At 37.0% G+C, this 17189-nt stretch overlaps 1 protein-coding gene across 1 annotated transcript in view; it reads right to left on the reverse strand.

The window, feature by feature from the left end:
- WDR64 (WD repeat domain 64) overlaps nucleotides 1-17189 on the reverse strand; it is a 66015-nt gene that overhangs the window by 18021 nt on the left and 30805 nt on the right. Inside the window, exons 13-16 of the mRNA XM_038133488.1 lie at nucleotides 6356-6482; nucleotides 4241-4389; nucleotides 3091-3214; nucleotides 1576-1745 (exon numbers count right to left, since the gene is read on the reverse strand). Coding sequence (XP_037989416.1) covers nucleotides 1576-1745; nucleotides 3091-3214; nucleotides 4241-4389; nucleotides 6356-6482 — 570 coding nt within the window. The remainder of the gene's footprint in view (nucleotides 1-1575; nucleotides 1746-3090; nucleotides 3215-4240; nucleotides 4390-6355; nucleotides 6483-17189) is intronic.

Genomic DNA, 17189 nt, shown 5'->3' on the forward strand with positions numbered 1-17189 from the left:
GGAATTCAGAGCTATTGATTTTACACATTTTAACTACCTCTTTATAGTAAGTTGTCTCCTTAGTTTCAGCTGCTTATTTCACAAACATTGTTACTCTCCCTTTCATATCTACCAAAACATCCAGCAAAAGTGATGGTTGTTCCAGTTGTGTGAGAAGACAAGCTAGAGCTCAGCTAAAGCCCTGAGTCTCTGATTCCTCCCCATCATGCCTAGAGACATTGATGCTTTTCCAACTATAACAGATTCAGTCCAGTATCTAGTTCCTGCTCTAACAGTGACATTTCTGTCCATTTTGAGAAGTGTCACTGAAATCAGCTCCTTTGGTTCACTACTGTTTTCATAGATGTCTTGAGCTGCAAAATGAAGCAATAATTAAGATTTTATAAATCTTATGCTATTGAGTTAATCAAACAAGAAACACCTTTAGGAAAGTACTAAAAATTGAGAGATGCACAGTAGAATCGTGCAAAGGACGAACTGTTTTGGGCTGCTACTCCCATTTACCTTCCTAAGTACTATATTTAAAGCCTTAAAAAAAGCTAATAATAAAACAACCTGTATTTCTCATTATCACAGAAACGTTTGTGGAAAAATGTAGTTCTGCAAGTATGTGAAACAGTATTAATCTACTTAGCTTCATAAAGACTTGGAGGAGATTCAACTCCTCACCAATCTGTTTGGCAAGGGATACATTTACATCATTTACACTTAATGGATTGTTAAACAATTTCAGTAATAACACTGAGGAGCAAGTAGTGTGATGCAGAATTTCAAAAGAAGTCTGAATAACATAAGAAAACCTTGTCTAAAGCAGCTTTCCATTAGCAAGCTCAAAAGAATATATTATTTACTGGGATGAAAACCTGTATATTTCTTTTTTTTTTCTCAAATATATCATCTGTGTAAACCCACATTTTCTACCTTGAACACAGCAGTTTTAAAGTTTCAGAAGAATTTTGTCCCAAGTTAAACATTCCAATTTGAGGAATGTAATTTCAAAGAAACATGTTTTTTTTGAGAAGTTATGCCATAATTATTGTAAGCTGTGAATGCATCCTGTTAGTTTTAGATGAAAGCAAAACAGAGCAGTTGCTCAAAATCAAGCCAAGCAAGTCAATCTGATTTATTACTGCCTTGTTTCTTGCTATCAGTTCCTAAGTGTCCAGTGTCTTAATCTATTAATTTTAAACAAAAATAAAATAAAATAATATTTTCATCAAAATATAATCTTAAGAAGTTCTTTAACTAGACGAAACACTATCTGTAGTAACAACACCAATATTTTAAAGCAGCTACCTCAAAGAATCTGTAACTACTGAAACCTCAATCACAAAGGAAAAAGCAAACTTGAGGAAAAAATTATGAGAATGCTGAAAACATTAGTAATGGACTAATAAACATTTTAACACTAGACAGAAGGGCAAAAAGCTAACAAGATTACATTGAAAAAGTAGATTGTTCCTTTACAGTTTCTAAATGTTTATCTACTAATTAATAAAAAAGTCCTATTTTACCTCAGAAATGAGGGGCTACCAAATGAAATTACTGGGGAAAAAAGAAGCATATTTGAAAAACCTGAATGATTTTTATCTTCCCTGTCTGCTCCAAAACAATAACTGCATGTTGACCCTCATCAGCCTTCAGATATACTATCTTCAGCACACGATGCTCATCATCGCTGTGTTGCACTGAAGGCAAGGCTTTGACTTCTTGCCCGCTTTCAAACTCCCAGATTTTCACTGTTCCTACACAGGGACGACAAAAATGTAGAAAAGGGAATGATCTTTAAGCAATAACCTGTGCTGCAAATCCAGAATCTTAAATAAGACCAAACAGGGAAAAGAGAAAGAAAGAGAAACTCCAATTTGAGGTCAAGAGCTAGGTCACTGGTCTTTCAAAAATTGTAACTGTGTGTTTCTTAGCAAAGCCGCTGTAGGGCCAAAAAAACTTAAAAGAAAACATCACTAAACTCTCAATTTTCCCATCTTTTATTCCATGTCTATTTTTTTTGTGCAGCCCAGGATAAAAGATCTCTGCTTATCTTCTTAGAGGTTCTGATTAACATTTTCAGAGAGCAATCAGAGTGTGGGCTATCTGACAGAAGACTCTGGGTTCTGAGTGACAGCAATGAGCAGAGGGACCTGATTGCTGGATTTATCCCAGAGAGCTACTGGGGAGAAGGAGCTACAGAATTTTCTTAAGTAAAGCAATTAGTTACATGTGACTTTTCTTTTTTAAGACTTGACAACGTTCACCTTCTGTTGTGGTTTTAAGATCCATAAAGGGTGCAGTCTCTGCTCTCAAGTAGAAACAAGAATATTAGCCAGTATGTTGTGTGGAAAAGGCCATCATTTCCTCTTCATGTGAGGCAGCTTTCATAAGTTTTACATGTTTCAGAAATTCAGGTGTGTATTCTTGAACATTTTAATGTAAGAATAATTATTCTTTCATGTTAAGAGATTAGGAAATTATTAAAGCTTCCTGCACAATTCGATGTGCACTTATGTATTGGAGAGGTCTTTTCACATTACCTAAAACTCATGCACCTTTAATGACAGACATGAAAAATATACAGGAAACATCCGTATCTATCTGTCTGTCTGTCTATCTATCTATCTATCTATCTATCTATCTGTCTATCTGTCTGTCTATCTCTTCTAGTGTTCAATGACTTCCAACACCATAAAATTGAGCTTAGAGACTAGAAAATTTAAAAACTACCATTCTTCATCTGCAGCCATTTAGTTATATGTCTAGGTCCTAAGCATTATGAGGAAACAACTTTTCAGACCAAGAGCTTTGAAGACAGTCTTTCAAAGAGTAATAGGCTAAAAAAGAACCAGAGCCCAAGCAGACCAAAATCATGTTTCTGTGAACCACCCACCAAAGAGAACCCAACCAAGATCCACCCTGGCCTTCTACAGAGTGACAGCTGTGCAATCAAAATTAATTCTGTCACTGAGACAGTCAAGGCAAAGAGTTCTGTCTGCTAATGTAATATGCCATTAAAAAAACCCAAAAGGTAATAAAAAGCAGTAAGAGAAAAAAAAAAAAGAAAAAAAAAGGGTAGTAATTATTTAATTGCTTTACCATCACATGCCCCAGTAGCAAGATAAACCCCATTTCTCTCAATGGCTGCACAGGTCACCTCAGTATTCAGCCCATGTGCATCTTCTATTTGATATATTTGAGATCCTGTTTCTAGGTCCCAGACCTAAAAAAAATAATATTAGTTATTTTTAATACATCCTCTAAAACTGATCCCATGATGTGTTCTACTGTAATAGGAGAAATTATGGCCAATAGCAAAATTTTAAACTGAAACACCAGTGTATTTTCCCTGAAAATGTCCCTCTCTCTGGGGAAGCCACCCAGGCAAGGGGAGGCTCTATTTTTTATGTATGCTATGATAAAGGCCCTTGTTAAGTCAGAGAGACAGATATTAAATATATAGTGTTTTTACAGTTTGAAAGAAAAGAAATTTAACTAGAAAGAATTGTTTGAGTTATAGTTTCTGTGCAGAATATACAAATGAGGCTTTTCATAAACATTTGGTCCGAAAACTTAGAAACAACTATCTCTGATCAGTATGGAATCCTTTTGGAAATTTAAGCAACACCTTTTAATGAAATACCAGTACAAAATTTGGTCACTGTAGTGGGATAGCTCTGATGCAACTGGATTTGTCAAGCAGCTACTAATTACATATGCACTGGAATCTGATTTTCTGTAGCACCAAGTGCTCCAAATTATCTTGTGATTGTCATAGTGTTGCAGCCATTGTGGCCTAAGGAAGGCAGGGTTTACAGTGACAAATAACATCTTTAGAGAGAGTATAAACTGAACAAACCATTACACAAGCCTTTCTCCACAAGAATGCCATGCATCACCAACTGACCCAATAAAAGATACTACCTCTCCCTACAGATTTTGCCATCTAATGTACCAACAGCTGGTGAAAACTACATGTTCTCAGTACCTCTTGTGATTATTGTAGAAAATGTATTGTAGATTATTGTAGATTACTGTATATTATTGTATTTATATTAAAAACAAAAACTGAATCTATTGAACCCAAATGAGGTCCATGGCCACCACTTCTTTGGACCCCAAAAATAGTCATAAAAACAACACTTTGAATAAAAATGTTAGTAACTTATCAAATTTCCTGATAAGTTGTTCTGAATACAAAAGCTGAGACTTCTATTTTTCAGTATAAAGGGTGACAACTTACACTCACCTTTAGTACTGACTCAGTGCAAATGCTGAGAATCTGGTGAAAAGCCCTGTTGTAAAGCAGAACATTGAGGCTCTTCTCATGTGTCTGAGGCAACTCTTTTGAATCTTGTGTCACATTAGCTAGGGGATAAATATCAATGACATCTGAACCTGCACAAGGTGAGAGAAGTGAGAATACATACATTTTGAGCATAATTTTCCTGAAAATGAAAAGATTTCACGTAAACCATTGGGTTCATAGGAGTTCTTCTGAAGAGGATATGGAATGTTGTCTGTTTTTTGAGAACACATGTTCTCTGACGCAGAAAACATTCTTACACCATCCCCAAAAAGTACTAGTCAAACAATGGCCAAGTCTTACACAGTCCCCTGCCCACCTCTGATGAGATTGACATCCTGATGCAAAGTAGTAGAAGCTGTAAATCCCCCCATCACAGAGTTGGTTGGCATGAAATGGAATGAACCCAAATACATAAAACTCTGACTGGGAGATCTATCACTCAAATAAATTCTGTTTTCTGCTTTCTTAGAGATATGGCAATTCTATCTGCAGGCAACAATGATGTCTTTCCAGTGCCTTCTCTATACAGCACTGCAGTTCTGAATGGTGTTTTCCAAACACTCCCAGTGCTCTCAGATCAGGGGTTGCAAAGACAGAGGCAGACAGGGACAATCAGACAAAAGAAAGCACAAGATCTGTACTCTCAAGCCAGAGTGCATGTGCAGTCTCCCACTGCAGCTCCAGCATCCCTGCCCGGGTATCCTGGCTGATCTACCAGCAGAGGAGCAGCAGCAGTGAGCCCAGAGCAAAGGAGGAAATGGCCCAATCCTTGGCATAAATCCAGGTGCAGAGGGCAGCAGCTTGGAAGCAGGCACAGGAGGAAAGCTAAGGCAATACTCAAATGAAGCATGAAGGTGAGCTGTGATTTATGAATGTTAGTGAATTACTAAGTGAAAATCTCCTCTGTGAAGCCAGGTACATAGCAATGAGAATGAATTCACTCATATACAGCCTCAGTCTCCTGCCCTCTTCAGGGGCAAGGAAACATTCACTTAGGCTTTTAATGAAATCATTAACAGAGTCTAGGACCAGACTTTTACAAATATTTAGGCACTTATAGGACCATTGTTTATAAGGGCAAATTACCTCATTTTGTCAAGGAGCGACCGGTATACATTCCTGACATTGCTAAACCTTGAAAATCTCACAAGCATAAATTTGAAATGAAGACCATATCTGAATCCTTTAGTTATTTAAAAATTCAGTAGAAACCATCAGGTCACTGAAAACAAAATGCTTCACATTCATCTTGTCTGATCTGACAAGCTTTGCAAGCTTTGTGCCTTGTTCCTAATCCAAGGACAGAAAAAACTGTCTCCAAAGACAATTACCTTATTTTCCTGGTACATGTCAGGTCTCTATAGCCTCAGAACATGTTCAAAGCTGTCCTTTTTGTGATTACATCTCTGGGGCAGACAAACCCTGCCGATTTCAAGAGTCTGTGCCTTAGATATAAAAGGCTAACATCTTTAGTGACAAATGCAAAGCTCTGGTCCCTCAGAGGTGTCAGGCTCCCTGCTGCAAAGTCAGGAAACAGAGCCCAGAAACCCCAGGTTGAGTTCCCACAATATTTTATTCCTAATCAGTTGGGCAGGGTGTCTGTTGACACCTCAGGTTGTAGGGCTGTCTTTAGCCACTGAATTAAATAAGGAGTTTGAATAAACTTGTGAGGGCTCCACAGAGATTGAATACTGCTGTTTTCATCCCCAAACAAGAGGCAGGGGTTTCAAGAAATTACAAGTCTATATAACAATCTGTGTAGTTTAGTTTTGCTGTGGGAGGCTCACCTTGCCTTCAGAGAAGCCTTTCTCATTTCCTTTGATTCCTGCTGTTAATTCCCATGCCGCATATTTTCATGCCATTTTCAATATTGAAATTAGCACCATATATAACTCACTTTAAAACTGTCTTAATGTGCAATTCCCTCGTCTCCCAGTCTTCTGTATATTCTCATATACCTTACTCCTGTACTCAACTTCAGCTGTATTTAATCATAAAGAAAATTGGATTTCAGGAGAAGGGGCATGCTCTCCCACACCAACTGCAATAACATACCTGTGAAAAGCAAGCCATGATCATTGTCAAATACCATGGGAAAGGCATTCATCTCTTCTGGAGTCCCATGATCTTCATAGAAGACCTGCAGCGGTGAAAGAGTCTGTATATCCCACACTCTAAAAACCTAGAGGGGGAGAGAGAGGAGAAATTCTAGTGCTTTATCCTGACTGGAGTTTCAACTATTTTGTTTCTATGACATTAATATTGTAGTCTCCAATGAAAATCACATTGTTAAAAATGGTATGTCCCAAAATAAGCAAGAAAAATACCAAGGGTGTCTTCATTCCCATTTTACTAAGGATAAAATGCACAGAAAGGCTGAATTTTGTAGTCTTGACCTGAGAAGTCCACAGCAGAACCAGATCTCATAAAAACTGGTTCTACCCCTTAATGACAAGATGTCTCTGTTGTGTGCCATACTTTTCTGTAACATACGGATAAATGCTACTGGTTTAAGAACTTGTATTTGAAATGGAGTATGAAATGATGTGCAACAGTACAAAGACAAATTTCAGGGGGCACTGGATAAAGAAATTCCTGAAACCTTTGACTAACAGCAGATGTTGGACCAAATCAGGATCAGAACATACTGCAGAAGTATTTTTTTTATACATACAAAGTTCTTGTGCTCCCCATAAGGAAATGCCATCGACCACAGTCAGGGTACCATCCTGCAAGGAGCATTAGATGTATTTAGATGTATTTGTTCTTACCTTCAGGTTCAAGAGAAAACACAGCATCTGCTTTGAACCCTAGAATAATTGTATGTTAGCAGTGCTTTTCATCCTGCCCTATCAAAAGCTGTGTTGAACTTACTGCTAACCCATGCCAACTCTTTTTTATACTTCAAGAAATCATAATTTAATTTCTCATGGCCTTTAGTGAAGTGTATTTCTCTGCGAGATAATTTTACTTTGCTCTCAAGAGTTATTCTGTCATCGCATCTGCCTGCAATTCTTATTCAGCTGCCATAACTGGTGAATTGTATGTAGGCATTTGTGCAAGTTATTTTATTCATTCAATTGTGCTATTATTATGGCTTCACTTTTAATTGGGATTTTAACACAAAGACACATGTCGGTGTCACACACACTCTCATCAATACTCTGAGTGTTGTGGGCCTTCACAAAAGTCACAACCTGATTTTAAAGGATGTTACAGTGGATCCACCTGAATTCTGATAAGGAAGGGAAGAAAAGGAACAGATACATCAATCGGTGTTTAAACAAATCACCTTTGACACCAGAGAGAAATTCATACATGAGTGTTTCAGAATGTTAAGTAGAAGAAAATTTCTCCTTAATATTTTGTTTGTTTTCAGGAAAATTCAAAAAGAAAGGACTCTAAAGAACTTTTTACTGAGAATAAATTTTCCCTGAGACAGTACTGAGTCAAAAGAACCATGTACATCACATTCCTCTGATTGACTTCTGATTACATTTCAGAATTTACTCAGACATGCAATTTCTAAAGCCTACGAAGAGCAAAACAGTCATCGAGAAGCCTTAAAACAGGAAATCCATTTAAATAGGAAAAAATCATGAAGCCCTTCATCCTGCTGAACAGTAGACCAGCAGAAACTGAAAGAAGGATCAATGATGAGAATTGAGAAAGTTAGGGCAATATCATAGGTGGATCTCTAAGCTCAAAATTGGTACACTCACAATTAGAACATGCAAAACATGGGTAAAAGCTGAAAATTAAGTAAAAGTAGGTATCTGTGGAGATACTACAGTCAGGTGAAAATAATAAGTCACTGAACAAAGATGAACCTTCCCATAAACATCACTCAGATCTGTTACAGTTTTAGTGAAATTACACAAAACAAAAATGAAGAAAGACAATTCTAGTAGTGTAATGGACTATTCACGTTCAATTGGTCAAAAAGTGAGACATAGGTTTGACATAATATCAAGGCAATAAAAAGATAAGATGTTTTTTATAGCACAAGAGAATATAAGTAAGAGGTTCCTGTGCTATTTCTTGCTGCTTGCTTAGCTGTTAAGGCCAGTAGCACGTTAGGAAAATGCAGTCACTTAAAGTGACATCAAAAAACCTAGATACATTGCAGCATTCATAAACCTCTTCCCTGCCTTATGGCTGCCTCCTTTTCCCAGCCCATGGGCAGGGATGGGGAGATTACATAAACCACTGTTCCACATGAGTAACTCCCACACACGGCATCACCAGCGTGGCCACAAGACACAACGTCAGTGCTGCTCATCTGCATCAGCACACAGACTGTGCATGAATCCATGCATGAAGAGAGGCAACAAAAGGCATGCTTATTTAGAAATTAGGAAGTGGCTAGGGGCAGTTACCTTAGGAGTGTTGTGTTGTATAACTTTCCTGTCCTACTTATTTGTTGAAGAATTTCCCACAGCAGCCTGAGAAATACCAGGAATCCCTGAAAACCTCTGAGAGCATATTCTTGATGGCAAAGTGCTTTTGGACTGTGTCTTCTGAAATGCAAAATACAGGCTATATACAAGCAAACAAAACATATTAGGGAGGAGAGGGAATGTGGAAAGTAGGTGCTTCAAATGCTATTGGAAACAACCCACTGTTTCAACTTTATAGGGAAAGCTGAGCTGTATTTCCAGCAACATTATTTCTACAATAGTAGCTTACTTTAACGAGAGACTTCATTTGGTTTAGTTGTTGGCAGAATTGGCTTTGACCCACAGATTTTTTTAACAGTTAGCAGAGGGCAAGAAGGGATACTTGCCTGTGTTCCCACATTAAGACCAGCCTTCTCCACACAGCTGGTATCTGGCGCACAGGGGCATTCAAGGAATGCACACCGCATCTCTTTCCTCTTTCTTGGCTGCAACAGCCCCAGAAAACTACTTTGTTATCCTCTCCAGGACTGCAATATGGAGCAGTTCCCTCTGTTCCAGGGTGCTCTTCTTGCGTCATTAATTTTTCAACCCAACGGAAAAATCACATAGTTACAGATGCAATTTCCACAGACACTGATAAAAAATTTGGAACCAAATCCCCCCAGAATTCAGTGGGACTTCTTGCCACTGAGACCCACTCTGAGCCTTCTGACATCCCCTGAAAAATATAAATGTCTACATTTGCATTCATAAACATTTTCCTCTTGACCATGACCTTCCTTCAAGCCCTAAAACTCAGAATATAGAAAAAAGTCTGAACAGTCTTTTTCATTGGCTCTGAAGCCTTTGTTTTATGAGCATGTAAAACTAGTAACACATCTCTCTTCTATTTTTCTCAATACACTCAAAGACAGAAGGCAAAAGATTCATCTCAACAACTAAAATGTGAAGAGCAGAGGGAAATATAAAAAAAGATGGGAAATAAGGCCAGAAAAATTGGTAAATACATTTTTTACTTGCTCTCAGTACAACAAAGTACAAGCTTGGGAAAACTTATCTCTTGCCAGGTTTCTACGTAGACACTACTGTGGAAACATGCTTTGACTTTGAAAGAAGCAAATCCTGTTCTCCTTTCTGTCTGTAATTAACTGAGATAGATAAGGACTAAAGAAGTTCAGGTTTTGCCCTTCCCCCTTCCCCCACCAAAATATAATTCCTTCCAGTTTCTGCTAGTTAAGAATAAGTGACTTTAAAATACTGTTCTATGGGAAACATCTCAATAACTCTCTAGAGAAAACAGTAACTTTCTTTTAGTTCTTCCAAACTCTCACATTCTGCTGATACTTTTTGAAAGTCAAAGAATATTTGTTTTTTGAAGAAATCAACTTTCCTCAGTTTTACAGAATGGTGATACTGCAAATCTTTAAAAGGACTTATGAAAAAACATTCATGCAGGAAAATCCAAAATCCAACCACTTGTGGGGCAGAAAGAAGTTGTGCTAGCCACAGTATACACTGTAGGCACAGACAGGAAGAGTAAGGTACAATTGAGGTGGATTTTTTGTTGAAGTGTTTAGTTTATCTGCTTCTATTTGCTACCCTGTTCCACTTAAGGCTCCATGGTCTAAATGAAAAAATTCACAAATTCATATAGAATGTCTGAGGCCTCAAGGACAAAAATCACCAGGCATGAATGTCAAACTTCAGTTCTGCTTACTGCGTTACTTAAGTTATCTGCAGAGAGTGCCTATATGTGTCTTGTGATCCCTGAAGGTGATCCTGCAAGGTGCTACAACTCCCTGTCACAGTAAGAAGACTTAAGAACAAATGGATGTCAATGGGATTACTTGTGAGGTTAAGGCAAGGAGGATTTAGTTCTAATCACATTAATGCAATGGGGTGCAGCACTGCAGCCCACAGTACTGTATCTACTGCCTTACTGAGACAGCAACTTGTCAAAAGTTCAAAATTATGAGCATTTCAAATCACTTCCTCAGATAATACCGTTAATGTGGTAGTATATATAATTACTTTTCCCAGACCTGAAGGGATGCTGGAAAGAAATCAAACTGTTGTATGCAGTAGTGAGTCTAATTACATATTAATGAGCCTGAAGGATATTTACTGGCTGCTGCTATTGAGAGGGTGTAAATGCTCTGCATGTCTTGTCTCTGTACTGTGTGTAGGATGTGCTGACAATAGACATACCTGATCCCTGCTGCAAAGAGAAAATAACATGCAACACTTCTGAAGAACAGCTTCAGTGAACAAGTAGATGGTGTGGGGGTCAGAAACAGGAAACTAGAGGTATAGAACAGAAGTGGCTGCCCATGGATACCTGAATCAGAAGAGTTAAAAACCAGTCAGGTTCCTCCTGTCAATCTTCAACCAATATCTCAGAATGATTCTCTCACCTTAGACAAAGTTTTTGAAGTAATTTTACTTTTTCATGGAATAATAGTTGTGGTTGGAAGGGACCTTTGGAGATCACCTTGTCTTATACCATGGTTCAAGTTAGGCCACATAAAGCAGGGCCATGTCCAGATGGATTTGAAATATCTCCAAGGATAGAGATTCCACAACCTCTCTGGGCACCCTGTGTCTGTGCTTGGTCTCCCTCACAGTAAAGAAATGTTTCCTGATGTTCACACGGAATCTCCTGTTTCAGTTTTCATTGTCCTTGTTCTGGGCGCTGGGAGCCACTGATAAGATCCTGGTACAATCTTCCTTACACTGTCCCTTCCAATATTTATCTACATGGATGAGATCTCCCTTGAGACTTCTGCAGGCTTTTGTAGGAGTTTTTTGTTTGTTTTTTTATTATTTTTTTAGACCATCTAAGGCACAGAGTGATTTGAAAATTAGAAAAAGGGTCAGGAAATTACAGAAAATTGAGTATCTTACATGAAAAGTCTGAAGAATATTTAACGCTATTGAAGGATTATGCAATGTAAGAGAAGAATAAAATTCTTAATATGTGGGAGAAATAAAGAAACTAAAGAGAATAAAGGCACAGCAGCAAGATAACTTTTGTTTTAAAGCTGTAAACAAAAAATGTGTCTGATATAGATGTGGCCACATAATTTTTGTGAAGGATGACTGGAACAGATTTCCCAAGTGCCTCTTTTTCAAATTATCTAGATTAAATTTAATATTGTTATACAGTACATTCCAGTAACGGCCGTGATTAGCAATGGTTTGACATAAATTAAGCAGTGTGTTTCCAGCCAAGTTGCTCTCATTTTTCAGGAAGACAAATGACTGCACTATAAATATATCCTTATAACAATATCATGTGCTTTCAAAACTGGTTAGACAGACAGCCACACTAACAGGCACTGATACAATCACCTGCTCAGTTCCAGACTGACAAAGACACTTAGGACTTCCCACAGGGATATTGCCCAGCCGATACTAAGCAGATCAGGAGAGAGAGGACAGGAGACTGGTAACATCAAGGCTTGAGTAAATTTGCAAAAGTCAGAAAATGAAAAAACTAATAACGTATCTTACCTCCCTTTATCTTCTCTGAAATGCTAAAAATCTACCTTTAGGTTGTGTAAGAGTAAAGCTAACATATGTACAACAGAGTTACTTTAGGATAGGCAAATTTTAGCAAGGAAATCTTTATGTGGTTGCATTATGTTGGCTGCATTAGATTTTGAAGAAATTATGAATGGAATGAAACTCTCCCATGCACCAGAATGGAGATATGAGAAATTCCTGCTTATTGCAGTACTCTCCTGCCATGAGTAATAATGTGTGCATTGCTCTTTAGCTACCAAAAATGAAATTACTTTTAAAAAGAAAAAAAAAAAAACCCAAAGAACACTGCCTTCACTTGTTTAAAACAAGGGTTTTGTGCTTACAAATGATACTGTACCATGGTTTAAAGACTGGGAATATACTCCTTATATCAGCTCTACTGATAAAAAAAAAACTTTGTTTTTATGAATTGAAGCCTGTAGGCTCAAATCTTGTCCTCCTGACTCACTCAAGTGGTCAAAGTCAACCACTGGAGATGTTCTAGTAAAATCAATGAGACAACTGATGAAGTAAATTTTGGCTTTCTGACTTCCATTGACAACTCAATCATGCAAGACATGAAGTTGTAGCCTCCACTGTTCAAGTTTGAATCGCCACTCTGCACTGAGATAGAGTGGCTCTCACTGCTTCACAGCCTTTCAGTACAAGAGCTATTCCTCTTGGAATAGCTCTTGTCAGTCTGGAATGGCTAGTCAGGTCTGGTCTCTGCCATCAGCATTAACCTCCTTGTTTCCACAGAGTGTAAGATCATCTTTCAGATAATGGCTGGCTTCCTGCCACATCTCCAGACTTAATAGCCCCTGTGCCTACAAGTGGTTTTGCTTCCCCTTGATTCTTCCTGAATGCATTCAATCAGCTCTATAATAAAAAAAATGAAGTAATAAATGCTTCTTGATGCAGGATGAAAATAAGAATGGGCAAACTATAGAGAGACAGGGGCAATGAAGGACTGAGTCACATGAAGGAGAGGAAAACAATAAACACAGAAGAGATTTCCTATGCAGTATTCTTCTACCTGTGCTGAAGCATCAGGTCAGTTTTCCATTATTTCTTTACCCCACAGACTGTTCTCATATTACCATATACTCTGTAAAAGTAATTCTTCTGTTTATTTGGCCCAACAGGAAAAAAAACCAACCAAGCAACTATAGCAATTTTTATTAGAGTACTGGTATTTGTAGAAAAATGCATTAGTGGCAGATCAAGTATTTTCATATAGGACAATCCTGTCTTGCCTGCTTGAAACATCAAATTGATGTCATAATTCATTGTCTATCGAGTGTATCTTGAAGCATCTGAGGATGCTGCTTAGCTGTAATTCCAAGTCCAAAGCTCGCTTTTTTTAAAGGACTTAATGTATTCTACCAGCATTTTTGTCAATAAAAAAGATGTTGCTTCAGTTCTTGAATAAGCCATATTATTTTACTTAGTAGAGAAAAGGTGTAAAATAGTTCTAACAGTAGGAAATAATCACTCATTCCTCTTTTTATAGCTCCCAAATGATAAATATCAATGGTATTGCAATCATAAATCTAGAGATAGGCTTTGGCAGTCATCTCAGAAAAAATGTTTCCAGAAAACTGCTTTAGTGGCTTCTGCAGAATTATTCCAATCAAAGATTTATATACATTTGCATTTACAGTCATATCCATATGCTTTTACTTTTATGCTAATAATCTAATGTATGCCTGTAACATGCTGACACTTTAGCAAAGAGTCCATGTATTATATGCAAACCTGAGTCTGTATTTTGGTACAGTGACACAAGGGATGAGTTAATATCCTCAGACAAATTTAACAGTAATTATTTTTGGAAATATTTTCAACCAAATTGTAAGTCAAGACAGACACACTCTAAGTGTAATTGTGATGAATGTAGTTCATGTTGGTCTGTGGTATATAATTTAACATGCAATCGTGATTGTGGGAAATCTCAACACAAGATTCAGAGAATGTTCCTATGATTAGGAACACACAGATCATGTCAATATTTCAGCTCTTCTTGTAAATTCACATAACTGAACTGCTGAAGAAAAAGCCATGCCTGTGGACTACAGCTGTAACTGTACCTATGCAAACTGTTATCCCCAAGTTATTTACAAACTGGGAGATCAGGAACAAACTTGTTTCTCTGGAGTAAGTTCAGCAACACGGAAATATGAAAATTCCTGCCTTGGCCCTCCCCTCTACCTGAATGTCACTAATGTGGAAATATTAATTCATATGACTAAAAGGCATACAGAAATTATACACAATTCCATGTCTCTGCCTAATTCTTATGTTATAAGCCAAAAAAACTAAGTTGAATTTTTATGATAGGAGAATTTGAAAATTTTTAATAGCTGCCTGACAACTTTTTACTAATAATTAGTCCTATCAGGAAATTCTTATAATGTCGGAGCGCACAAAATGCTTATGTGCTGGAATAGTTAAAGAAATATTAATTTTCTTAAATAGAACAATTGTCTGAATTCAAATTCCAAAATAGTTCCTTAATTGTTGTGGTAATTTTTTTGTTATTACTGGCTCAGGGCAACTTGTTTTCAGTTAGATTAAATCTCACAGAGGTTTCTTTAATGCTTTCCAGAAAGCTGTATTGCATACTGCCCAAAATGCCATAGAGTAAATTGAGAAGTCTGTTCCAAGAAGAAGACCGCACTCTTCACATGTTTCTTTTGCTGACAAAACCAGAACTGACCTAGTGAAGCATACTAGTTTTGACTGGGGTAGAGTTAATTTTCTTCCCAGTGGCTGGTATGGGGCTGTGTTTTGGATTTGTGCTGAACACAGGCTGATAATATAGAGATATTTTTGTTGTTGCTGAGCTGGGCTTGCACAGAGCCAAGGCCTGTTGAGTGATCTATACTTTTGGAATCTACTTCACAAAGTTAACACAGTGATGCCTCTCTCCCCTTCTCCTGGGATCTACTCTCTTTTTAATGCTCTGGTATGTTTACACTGTTAGAGTTAAGAATCTTCTAAACTAGCTCTTCCACTATAATACAAATCTCCTATGATCTCTAATATTTTTCACTAGTAGTGTGAAACCACGGTTTCAGATTTGTTAATTTTTACATTTTTGTATAAACCACAATATATATTTGTGTTCTATAGTATGGAACTAAGGCTTACAACAACAAATAAATCCCCTAGTACTCTCGTAATAGATGTGTAAGATTTGTGGTATCTTTAGACCATTCACTGCAGGTTTTGAGCCCTTAATTCAGTCAATACTTCTTTAGACTGCAACGCACTGCTGAAGCACAAATCTGAGGCCAAAAGCCAATGTGATCCCTTACTTTTAACTCCATAGTATAAATCAGTTGCATGCAGGCTTCAGAGACATTCTTGTGAGAACATTTTACATTGCTCAAAAATATCTTTACAATGACAAGGAACTTTTCAATATAGTTCAAGAAAAATAGTCATAAAGTTTAAAATCAGTCTGAATCTTCAAATGTAACAATTATGTAACAATCATAACAACTGCAGGTCTTAATTTAAAAAAATTACTCCCAACTTTTCACCTTATTTTGCAACTTTAGTTAAAAGTGGCACAATAAAAACCTTTTTATTTTAATATGGATAGCTGATATGGTTTAGGTTAAATTCAGTTTGGGGAAGGTTTTGAAAAAAAAAGTTAATTTAATTTTCCTAAGCTTTTCCTCTAGTTCTGCTATTCCGTCATACATTTATCGTAAAATCTCTATAAAGAGATTTTGTTTTGCTAGGATACAATGCTTCTATGAGATCATTGATATGTGTCTAATTTATTTTCAGTAAAGATATATAGACTGTCCTTATTTTGCTTCTCCTTTGCTTCTAGTATGACAGTCACTGAAAGACGGAAACAAAACAGAGAAAATTATTTCGGTTTTTTATGCTAGGCAGATTAAAAAGCAAGCTGGTCTCTGCTTTTTAGGTGGAAACAAATTAAATGCTAAAGTATCATTATAAGTTCCTTGAGAAAATGCACACATTTATATAATTTCTGGTTCTTGACTGTGAAACACAAATGTGCTTTAAGCAGGCTGGAAGCAATCCTGTTATAGCTGACCTCCTTCTGCTATTTGGTATACCATATATCTTCTTTAGATTATATATTTGAGGTACAGGGTGATAAGCACTCTATTCAAAAGTTTATATTTAGACTCCTCTTTGAAGGATTCTTTCTTTTTGATATAATTTTCACTATGACCACAAGATTTATCTGACACTTGAAAGTCTATTTATTTTTAATTTTTTTTTGAAAAGTGTAATTTCAGCCTTATAACTCACTGTACTGTTTAAACACGTATGGCTTTTAATTAAAACAAACTTTCATGTATTCATTTGCAGCTAAAAGTGGTCTTACTGATGTCATTGGCACTACTCAACTATATTTAGTTAAGATCACATGTCCACATACTTAGAGACTTTTAAAATAGATTTTGCTTTCTCATAAGTCATCATATTGAATCATAGAAAAGCCCAGAAAGGCCCTCAAAAGATCTGTATTTACTGCCCCAGGGGCTTCATTCTCAATTGCTTTTTCATAAGTATTTTAATGTTCATTCATTCCCCTTAAGTCATGTCTTACATCTTACTTCATTTTTCCTACACATATAACTTGAGGCTATCTGCCAAAACCCTCCTTAATTCACAGTAATGTATGCCTGTAGCAAAGCTACAGAGATATCTACAGAACAGACAAGTATGGATTTATAGAAATGAGGAAGCGGGAAGGGTTATGGCTCCAGGATTATGTGAAGATGGGAAATTTTGATAATTTATTTTCAGCTAGTATTAATTTTAGAAATGTGCGGGTTTTTTTTTAAGGATAAGGTTAAAAAAGTGAATTTACTGCCACCACAATGAGCAGCGGTAAGCAATTATAGCAGAGGAGTGGCATGGGCAGGACAAATAGTTCAGCAAAACATAACCCAATAAAGATCTGGAAACCT

Source organism: Motacilla alba, chromosome 3 (genome assembly GCF_015832195.1).
Source record: "Motacilla alba alba isolate MOTALB_02 chromosome 3, Motacilla_alba_V1.0_pri, whole genome shotgun sequence".
Classification (NCBI taxonomy): domain Eukaryota; kingdom Metazoa; phylum Chordata; class Aves; order Passeriformes; family Motacillidae; genus Motacilla; species Motacilla alba.